At 44.1% G+C, this 11,602-nt stretch overlaps 1 protein-coding gene across 1 annotated transcript in view; it reads left to right on the top strand.

The window, feature by feature from the left end:
• Positions 1 to 4,092, top strand: part of prdm5 (PR domain containing 5) — a 94,811-nt gene extending 90,719 nt beyond the window's left edge. Inside the window, exon 16 of the mRNA XM_054734884.2 lies at positions 3,698 to 4,092. Coding sequence (XP_054590859.1) covers positions 3,698 to 3,862 — 165 coding nt within the window. The 3' untranslated portion in view covers positions 3,863 to 4,092. The remainder of the gene's footprint in view (positions 1 to 3,697) is intronic.
• The last annotated feature ends 7,510 nt before the right edge of the window (positions 4,093 to 11,602 follow it).

The raw sequence follows: 11,602 nt of genomic DNA, 5'->3' as shown, positions 1-11,602 counted from the left end.
GAAACCACCTGTGGTTTTATACCAGACAAAAATAATTGCACCCTTCCAGGAACCTTTTCCACACAAGCCAAGGACGACCTGGATGCAGCGTCTTGTGTTTGTGAGGCTCCTCGTCAGCTCCTGTCTCTTCTGTCTGTAAAACATTACCCACACAGGATGGATGGTAACCATCTGATGTGCACCATTTGACCTGTTTTCTGTTTTTATGTTGTACTGCTGCACACGTGTGCTGTGTGATCCACAGATGGAGGCGAGGAGGACACATGCTGTGATTCTCAGAGCTTTACGTCTAAGCTGAACACCAGCCAGTGGTAGATTATCCTGACTGACAGAAGGGGGCGAAGAGTCATTTGTACAGTGAAAAATGACTCTTTTAGGATATATGTTCAAGTGTTGGTGGGGTCTGGAGGGATTCTTTCTTTGAGTGTCTTACTTAGACATTGTGCGTGTCTGTGATTGGCTTAAACCCTACCGTCAGCAGAAAAACCCGTTAAATAAACGGTGGCCAGCAGATGTAATTGAAAGGATATTGTGACCATTTTGAGGTGTTTTTGTGTAAAAGTTATAATTGAAATCTTACATATAGATAACCTAGGTGATCTCTGTCTGGAAGAATAGCTGATGAGCTACGGGCTGAGAGTAAAGCTGCCTTCTTAAAAAGGCTCTAATCTCCAACACTTCACAGTGGAAGCTTTACATTGCTCTTGCTTTTACACATATGGTTATCTGAGCAAAATGATTAAGAGGTCCCTACTGACTTGACCTCCGGATGCACCTCTGCTGATGGTGGAAATTTGTGTGTAAATAAATAACCTTTTAAAGGAGACATATAATGCAAAACTCAACTTTTGCATCCTTTAGTGCTGCCACGTGAGTCTCTACTGCGTCTGTAAATGTGGCAAAAAACTGTCCATCCGTTTTCTGTCAGTATTTGGTCTTAGGAATAATGTGGCTAAAACAATCTCATTTCAAAAAGCACACATTTGTGACATCACAAACGGGGACTTTTTGAAACGACTTGTTTTAGCCACGAGTGGAATGTAGCATTGATTCTCCTCTCAAGTATAATAGAGAGCTGCTTCTGGAAGAGCAGTAGTTTTACTCCAAGCCCTGCTCCGATATCACAGCTTTTCAGCCTATAGTATCACGAGTGGGGGATGGGTGGGTGTAGCCAGCTCCAGCTTGTTTTCTTAAAATGACTACGTTTACATGCAGCCAATATCCGGGTTATGATCGGGTTAAGGTCGGTATTCGGGTTTCTGAGTTGATCAGAATAACCCGTTTACAAGCATAAATAGAAAGAGTTACCCCTAACTTGCATAACCCGATGTAAATGCGGACGTTGGGGTAGCGTTAGGACGTGTGGACTACGATATGCGTCATTTCCGGTTCTTCTTGTTCCGGTATCCGTGAAAACAACAACATGTTTCCCAGTTCGGAAGAGATAGCGACCGCGTTTGTTTGCGCTTTAGTTTCCTCGTCACTCCGAAAGTGTGGTGCTGTGCCGCGACTCGCCATGTTGCTCCCAACTTGTTGTTTACTTCCGGTGTTCTGGCGCGTACAAGACGTCTCGCTACTCAAAAGACCAAGGTTCCTTGCGAACAGAGCATGCGCAGAACACACGCTTTGATGGGGACATCCCGATATGCGTTTACACGACCAAACATTCGGGTTAGAAAAGGGTTACCCCAGGTGTAGTAACCGGGTTTTTAAAAACCCGGTCATGAGCATATCCGGGTTTTTGGTGGTGTTTACATGGACCTGCGGAACCGGGTTATTGTGAATATTCGGGTTTTAAAAGGGTTACTGGCTGCATGTAAACACACTCAATGACAGAGCCCTGGAGCAACTCTTTCTAGAAGGTTCTGAAAATGTCGAGAATTAAACAGAATTATCACTTTATGTGCGGGGGATTTAGAACAAAGAACTCCATAAACATGTTTTGCATTGACCGTAGAGCCATTTTAATTAAAACAAAAATCATAAAGTTCTCTTTGATGTAAACTTGATAGCTGTGTAAATAAAACTGCATGAACCACAGTGAAATTTAGGACATTGGCGGGGTTTTCAGATGGAAGCAACACACCTGGTTCTTGGCCGTCAGCTCATCAGTCCTGTAAGATGCAAACTTTATTTCTCAGTCGAACCATTGACATATATACTGGACAATGTGTTTCCATAGGCTCCAATTATAAGTTTTTAAGCCAAAATGGGAGGTGGCCACCACCGCCATTTTGACCGTGTCACAGGTTCCGTCAAACCCAGACAATTCCAAAAAAGGGGAAAGAGGTTGAGCTGAGGGTGGGGCTGTGAGGCTGGGATCAAATGATGACACCCGTCGAACTGAAGCGATGTCGCTACAAGCTAACCCAAAGCTAACACGGAGGTGGGAGCTAAGCTAACGGAGGTAGCTACCTAGCTACAACCGGAGTTAACTGTGCACAACACCAGAGCTTCTGAGTCAGAAATGTGCCGGGCTGACCGCTGGGTAAACCCGGGTACAGCACAGAGGTCTCCTGAGAACTCCACAAGCCGGCAGACAGGTGCCGCAAGATGCGCCGAGCTGCAGCTGGGGAGAACTGGGTGGAAAACATCGGTTTCCATCAGAGAGCTCCACAAGCCGATAGTGGGAACCCAGCTCCACCAACATGTCATGTTTCAACCCATTTTCTAAAGTGCAGCATTATGTTAAATGCACTGGGTTTTACCCTATTACATTTAAATTTCATGGTTAAACAGTACATGTTAACATCTAAGCTCAGCTCGGCAGTGACCTAAAATACATAAATATAATTTTACTTACCGAAAAAAATGAAGTGGAGACTCCTTGGACGCTCTATTAGTGCAATTAATGCCACAGCAAGTCATTTTGTCCAACAATTGCACAAATAATATCCAAAAAGACGCACAAACGCTACAACTAATGGGCTAAGGTGAGAGACAAAAAATCGTGGAGCAGTTTCCAGGCCAGACCGAGGCTCCACTGAGGCCTTTCCACGGAGCTAGCTCTGTGGTCACGTGGGTCTGATGCTCATTAATTATACAGAATTTTAGGCTTTTAATACACTTAAACAGAAGAGTGAGAAAAACATTCACCCCCCTCAGAGTTGTCATGAGTGTAAACTAGATCATTTATACCATGTTTATTTCTGCTGTGAAATTGGTATTTTTAACATGGGAGTCAATGAGGATTTGCTCGCTTCTGACCCCTAGTGGATGAGGGCGGAACTGCAATTTATTTCACTTCGTGTTCGCTTCAATTTCAGACCCGAATTATGGGAGCTCGGTCAGAACAGAACAGAACCCATATAGCTATAGCCAATAGCTACTTAAGAATGACACCCATTTGTTCTTTTTGTGTTTCACAAACTTTCAATGATTACTAGAGTATAATTACAAGTTTTTCATAAGGTTTGAGGTTTAAATTACATCAAGTTTATTGGAAGTCAATATTTGCAGTTTACCTCGATAGGTTGTCAATCAACTTCCAGTCCAGATCCTTCGTTCCTCATCAGTGATTTAAGTTTGGATTGGAAATTGGAACTGTTGGGAAATCAGTTTGGGGATTAAATAATCTTGTAAAGGAGAGATTTGGTAATTTATAATGAATCTGATAACTTTCATAACATTCTGGAGTTCATGCGAACTGAGACAGACATTATTTTTGTGTTGTGACCCTGTTTTCCTTGTTTTGTAGGTGTGCGACCTCTCCTTCAGCCTGAAAAAGATGCTCAGCAGACATAAGCTGACGCACAACCCCAACCGGCCCATGGCCGAGTGCCAGCTGTGCCATAAGAAGTTCACCAGGAACGACTACCTCAAAGTGCACATGGAGAACGTCCACGGGGAGACGGAGAGCTAGAGCCAGTTACAGGAACACAAATCAGATCCCGGAGATAAAGTTCTGCCTTGTGTACCAGAGTACACGCTGCATATACAGATGGATTGATAGCAGAAACGATGTTATTAACGGTAGATGCGTGTGGAATATGGGAAGCATTAAGGCAAGCATGTTAAAATCAGAACATAGACCCTACATGTGTCATTTTTTTTCCTTCCACCGTCCCATTCATGCATTGTTTTTGATGTCCAACAAACAGATTCCCAGATGTTTGATCTGCCTCTGGAGCCGCTGTGTCTGAACACAGAAAGTCTTAGATTTCACTTCTAGTCGTAACTGAACAGAACGTCTCAACCCCACTTCCTTTATTGTTGTCTGAAAGTTATTCCTAGGTTTGTGGCCCGAAGCCAAACGTTAAAGCAAAACCGGTAACGTAAAAATAAACCCTTTAGGATGATTTTACTCCACCAGCGTGTTTTTGTTCTTTTACACCTGTTCTTAAGAAACCCCACACGTCCTGAGATGTACTAAGTTGTTTTTGTTGGCTTGTATTTATGTAATGTGGCAGGATTGTCAAGCTACCAGCTCCGTAATCAGAAACTGCAGCTTTTGTTTACATTGCAGAGAACCTGTTAGGGATACAGTTGATTTAATCGGACTCAAACACCACACGATGTCGGCCTGCTGTAGGGATTTGCTCCTGAAGCTCCATCGTTAACTTAGGATAAATAATTCAGCAACTCTTTCATTTCCGGTAGTTTTTTCAAAGCTTTCTTTCAAATACAAACCAAAGAAGTGCTTCTGTTAGTGTTTAGAAGTGTGTGTTTTTCGTGGCTGGTGTGTTTACATAGTTTAACTGTAATTGCTGTTCAATACAGAGTTTTTATGTTGAACACGAGGAGTCGTTTTTCTTCATTCCTGTTCATTTCCACATGGTTTCTCATTTAGCGAGCAGGTAATTAATCTCCACCCGCCAGATGTTGAATTCTGCATCTGGAAAATGTGAATAGTCACTTCACACTTTTGATTTTTGAAACGTATAAAACCTCATCACCTACCCAGCGTTCATTTCCTCCACTCGCTCTGATGAAATGTTTGTGAACTGTTGACGCTGACGGGGATACCAGGGAAAATGGCTTTGAGAGTTGATTAAAAGCATTTATATCTTGGTAATCGAACCCTTATTCTTACGTCGGCAGTCTGATGGGAGAGGAGGCTAATTAAGTGTTTTTCTTCTCTCTCTCTCTGATGCCACAGTCACCGCTCGCCTGATCTGTAAAGCCACACTAAAGAGCTCCTCTGATGGTTTCTCTGTGGACGCAGACTTTTCTCACGTCCACCCCCAAGCGGCTCTCCGGTATAGACTGAACTCTGTGAGAATCTTTGTGAGCGGTGGACCTGAGGTAGAGGGGTGGCGAGTTATTCTCATCATACGGGCCGCTGTTCAAACTCAATCAATCTCACCACGTGTGGTTCTGGCTACCTAAAAACACGTAACCAGTAAAGTTTGTCTTTAGTCACATATTTTTGAGTGTGTGCTGTTTTTTCAACAATTAACTCATTTCTGCTGCTCATGTCCGATTACATCTGAGCTCATTAGGCAAACGTTGCAGGTTTTCTTAGGGATCCGGTCAGGAAAATGGTATGTGTCCCGGAGCTTTAATAATAATAATGCATTGAACTTATATAGCGCTTTTCTAGACACCCAAAGACGCTTTCACACACTCTCACATTCACACACTGCTAGTGATGGTAAGCTACTTGTAGCCACAGCCGCCCTGGGGAGGTCTGACAGAGGCGAGGCTGCCATTTGGCGCCGTCGGCCCCTCTGACCACCACTAACACAGGCAAGTTGGGTGAAGTGTCTTGCCCAAGGACTCAACAGCAGGATACCCCTGGCGAGAGCTGGAATCGAACCCGTGACCCTCCGATCACGAGGCAACCCGCTCTACCACCTGAGCTACTGCTGCCCTTTCCCCTCGCTGCAGCGCAGGGCAGGGTCTGAGCCACCCGGCGCTGCTGAGGCCCACTGAACTGGAGCTACCAGCCAACAGGCCTCCGAGCGTCGTCTACCCGCTCTCAGAGCCAGTGGCTTTTATTCTGCATCTGGTAAACACAGCAGCAGTGGGAGCAGGGATCTGAAACACTGGAACATTTTTGTTGACCACGTTTCAAAGTGACGGGTCAGACTGGGTGCTTTGCTAGTCTCTGGTCCAGTGTCCTGCTTGTTTCCATCTATGTCCAAGACGTCTCGCAGCGCTTGATTTATTCACGGGAGTTTCCCAGCGACCTGTTGTTACCGCCGTTCATTTCTATCACTCCTTTCTTTTTAGAAGACATCTCCCAGCCTTCTCTCCCTTCCTGATGGGTGGATCATGCCAAAGCTCCCCGTCAATCTGTTTCTAATTACATGTTTTTACTGGAAGCCCCGGTTTCCTGTGTTGCCTCCCCGTTTGTGAATGCGGGCCAGACTGGGCTCTGACCAGCATCCACAGAGCTGAACGTGGGCCCCTCCCACCACGCAGGAGTATCATTACCACGCCAGTCCGGGTTTATGGCAAGCCACTGTCACGTTAGGTACGACCCAGACACACTTGTCTGACCTGACCTGTGTTTGGCCGGCGTTGCGAGGCAACAGGTAGCTTCCTCCTCTACGTAGATGTGGAGCGTGTGTGCCCAGCACCGAGTCCGGGGGAATTTTAATCCCAAGGGCCAGGGTGTGTTTGGGAGTTCAGGGTCACCTTTTTGGCAGTGACAGACATTCCAGCAAAGCCATGTTACCATGGAAACAGGCAGTGGGTTTTTGCTACCTATAAAGCTTTGATGCTGATAAACAGTTTGACACAAATGTGTCGTGGAAATCTTCCCGGTTTGGCGACACACACACAGACCTGTTACAGCTACGGTCTGTCGGACTCGGTGATTTAACATCGCTCTTATCTGATCATCAGACTCCACCTCTGGAGTCTCCAAAACAGCGCCGTGCTGAGTTGGACAGGGATTGTTTCATTAGGAGGAAACACTGGTTTATCACAGAAAACTATGGTGGTCAAACGGCCTTTAGAAGAAACAAAAGAGGACATTTCAAGCTGAGAGGAGTCCTGATTCTATTTCCATATTCCCACATGATGAGATCAGAATCAGATTTAAGTCACACAAACGTCTATGTAGATACAGAAACATGCTGTAGCTGCACAGCTGAGAGAACAGATCCTTCCCTTTAGAGACCGGACTCACAAGGTTAACAAGGCTGATGATGTCACTGATGCATAAACCTGTCGCTATGAAGAGTTTAAGTGTCACTGTGGTTTCTACTGTCCACATGAGGCCTGGCTGTCAGAGCCAAAATAATCTGTGCAAATACTCATTATTTTCTATTTAATTTGTTCACTTCTACAATAGTGTTGATATGGTTTTGTTTCTTATCTTATAGGAGCACATCCCACCTCAGTCAGGATTGGTGTAAGTCTCTCTTTAGGAAACTGAATAATGTCCAGAGGACTGTTTCATTTCTTCTCATTTCAGAATGTCTTCAGACTGGAGATCTGTGAGCATCACTGACCTCGTGCTGCTATTCTTCAAAACTATTTCTTCTGTTGTTTTGGTTTTATTTAATGTGTGTGTGTAACTTAAACCTTTGCTGCTATCACAGATACTTCAAATGCAACATGAAACAAGTCATATGCAGTTATATCAATATAATGGTTTATTAAATTATTGTGTTGCTGGCATCGGACAGCCAAGGGACTAGAGATAGCCCTTGTTATTATTTACACATGTAACACACACACACACACACACACACACACACACACACACACACATAATCCGGCTCTTCCCACAGTCCCAAAAATTATTGTAAGGTTAATTGGTCTGCCAAAATTATCCCTAAGTTTAAATGTGTGTGTTTGTCCTGTGATGGACTGGCAACCTGTCCAGGGAGTACCCTGCCTGTTTACCCATTGACTGCTGGAGACCATGGAGACAGGCAACAGCCACCCCCCACTCACCCCCCACCCCCCACCCCCACCCCGTGATCCCTGCATGGACAAGCTGGTGCAGGTATTGGGTGGATGGATGTTTAAAATGAAGAAACACAACATTTGTATTTATTAGGCTTGGAATAAATATCAGAGCACCCATTTAAAGGGACACCTTGCAACTTTTTCATATTTTAAAATAATTTTTCTGAGCCAGCATGTGCTAAAATGACCCTTCACAGGGTTAATGAAAGGCCATCCAGCCCCCAGCCTGGCGGCTGGTCTGCTGCTGCTTGGAGCTGACATACCTGGCGCTGCAGCCTGGTTCCAGCTGGTTTCCTGCATGTTTAAAGATCCTTAAAAGAGTTGACTTGTATAATTTAGTGATGAATCACTCCTGTAGACATGAAGGCTGGGGAGATGTTTCAGGTGTTAGATTAAAGTGTTAAAAAAACAAACACACAGCGAGGAGATATGTTTGGTTTTGCTTCTACAAACACTAGGGGGTGCTAAAAACAAGCCAAAACAGCCTATTTCCGCTTTAACTGAGGAACCTCAAGTTTGTGCTAAAGCGCAGTTATGTCCTCATCTCAGTCCTATAGATGGGCGTCCCATGTCCATGATGGCACCATGATGGCACCATGATGGCACCATGATGGCACCATGATGGCACCATGATGGCACCATGATGGCACCATGATGGCACCATTCATTGTTTTGTAGCGACAGGTCTTTCATGAAACTCCAGTAGCAAATATTTTTCAACATCATCTGCTGAAACAACAAACTCAACATGGCAGAAAACCCTGTAAGAACCTGCTTTTTGCTAAAGTTCAACATGTTCTACGAAAGAGAAGAAGATGTCTGTGATGAGCTGCCACAATCCAAACTCAACACATTTCCTTGTTAGTTTGCAAATGCTGTACAGACGAGCTGCTCATCCTCCCTCTCTCCGGTGCTCTTATTGTCTCAACCCTGTAATCTGTGTTGGTTGGTGCAACACAGTGACACTGAACTCCTGCAGGGCTGGAGGGTCGGCGGGGAGTGGTGATGAGAACACACATGGAGCACACGAACACAAGGATTCTCTCTGAATAGACTCTTAAACCGGTGAGATTAAGTTATTAGAGTTTTCTCAGAAACATATGAAATGAATTAAAAGTTTGATGCATGAAAAAAGACTGCAGTCGCTACTGGGAGTTTTCTAAACGCTGTGTTTGGAACAGCAGCAAGCAATCACTGGAATTGAATCTAACAAGAGAAACAACTTTGGCCCTGTGGTCCCTGCTCATGCTACATTTCTGTTTTGAATTTTGCAGCATGTTTGAAATGGAGTCATGTGTGAGAGTTTGGAGAAACCAAACCCTGCAGCCAGCGTCTGTTTCCTGTCAGAGCAGCAGGACAAGCAACACTGAGATACACACCTTTCATGTGCCATTTGGGTTTCGCTCCAGTGAACAAACACACATGGAGCCAAAACTCGCATAAGGATGCAAACTTCGCCGGGATAAGGCCTCCAGAGCCTGAAAAGTCTGAGTTGGGTTTGAGGGAGCTCTGTCTGGACCCCGTGAATTGGCCGCCCGGGCCACACACGCATTCACTAGCATATGAGCAGGCATGCTCTGAATGATAATCTCCTCCACGTACATACACATCATGTGAGGGGGAGCGCCTGTGGTCACAGAGAACAGCTGCTCACACCAAAACACATCTATCTTCCACAGGAAGTTATTGGTCGAGCAAATGCAGTGACTATTTTCCCGGTCCTCTTGACTGTGTCCATATATCTGCACCCCCCCCCCCCCACACACACACACACACACACACACACACACCCTCCCACCCCACTCAGCCAACACTATTCCTACACTAAAAGACAAATGTGAATGTTTGTCCTCTCATTCTCTTCCTCTCTTTAACAGAAAGCGTAGCGCTGAAAGATCATGGAGGTCGCTGGAATAAAAGAGTCCCACGTCACTCCAACACCTCTTTAATGTTGGATAAACAGAAGCGCTCTCAGCAGCCGGCAGCACACGTCCAGACAGCGTCAGACATGGCTGTCAAACGAAAATTTGGTCTCATATTAAATTCACTCATTAATCTTCCACAGCTCAGCAATCCAGGTCGAAGACACTGAAATACTTAAGATGTCATTTTCTTCTCAGGCATAAAAATAAGAGTTCTTAACCGTGAACATGAGAATTAGGTATTAACTAAAAGTTCAAAGTTCGTAAACACTCAATTTCTATTCAGTTTATTCATAAAGCGCCAAATCACGACAAGAGTCGTCTCAAGGAGCTTCACACAGTAAACGTTCCAACACAGGTCAGGTCATTAAGCCAATCAGTAAAAGGTTTCCTATATAAGGAACCCAGCAGGTCGCATGGAGTCACTGACTAGTGTCAGAGTCTTTACAGCAATCCTCAAAACCGGGGGTGTCAAATATGCGGCCCGTGGGCCGCATCCGGCCCGCAAGCGGGTTAAATCCAGCCCGCGAGATGGTTGTGTAAACTTTATTTTCATACTTTACAAGTAGAGTGAAAATAAACGTATCTTTGTGAGCAAGTTTTCTCTGTAATGAGTATAAATAAAACAAAGCTGCGCCCAAGGCTCACACAAGAACTTGAATCACATCCTGAAGTTGGCCGCCACTCAGGATGTGACTTGATATTGATGTGCTGGTGAAAGCTAAGAGATGTAAAGTAAAATGAGTCGAACATACTTTACATGCTGCATGAAACTGATCTAGCCATGTAACATGTAAGCTCTTTGAATCACTAATGATTTTTTTATTTTATTTATTTATTGATTTTTTATTATTTTCAAATTTTCAAGTACACTTCAGGTGTTGTACCATTTTGGATACACTGTCCTCAGGCTCCAGCCTTGCTTTATATTGATTGTATTAAAACAAAGAAAACAATCTGAAGTTGTTTTTAATTTACCGGTCCGGCCCACGTGGGACTAGATTTCCCTCAATGTGGCTCCTGAGCTAAAATGAGTTTGACACCCCTGCTCTAAACAGAATGTATATATATATATATATATATATATATATATATATATATATATATGTCGATTGATCCAAGAGGCAAAAATGGTCATCATCATCATCATCATCATCATCATCATCATCATCATCACCAAAGTGCTGAACCTAGTCAAAACATATCAAGTTGCAGAGTCTTGGACCAGCCACTCTAAAAATCCCCATGCCATTTCTTTTCAATCAGTCTTTTTTAGTCTTGACCAACATCTGTAAGCTCAAGGAACGAAAATACCGGGAGGACTCGTACAAGCATAGTAGCTCTGATACATATGGAGGAACATATTAATGTTAAACTGTCATTATTTTATTTACCCAATCATGATACATTTCCACAGTTTCATTACTTTCTCTACCCTGGGAAATAAATCCACAGAATACAGAAAAAAGTGCTAACGTGAATATAATTACATTTTAAACTTGTTGTCAATTTATATAAAGCAGTCATTTAAACGGATTCCAAGTATTTGTTTTGTAGGTTTATTGAGTAAGTCAATTACTTGCTCCGGCAGCAGTCTCCCTGCGGTCTCCACACTCTGGGGGGACCTCTGATCTCTGAAGCTTGGATGTCCTCCATCTTCCACTGGTCTTTAGGGGCAGGTCTGTGGCCCCTTCCACTCACTATTGAATTCTCCTACAGAGAAACCTTACATGCACAAGTGCATGTATGGACACAGGTGCTCAAATGGTGCTCTCACATATGGATTTGGCATTTTGACACATAACCTGGGCTGT

This window comes from Nothobranchius furzeri, chromosome 8, assembly GCF_043380555.1.
Source record: "Nothobranchius furzeri strain GRZ-AD chromosome 8, NfurGRZ-RIMD1, whole genome shotgun sequence".
Classification (NCBI taxonomy): domain Eukaryota; kingdom Metazoa; phylum Chordata; class Actinopteri; order Cyprinodontiformes; family Nothobranchiidae; genus Nothobranchius; species Nothobranchius furzeri.
This window is presented reverse-complemented; position numbering and strand designations above follow the sequence as displayed.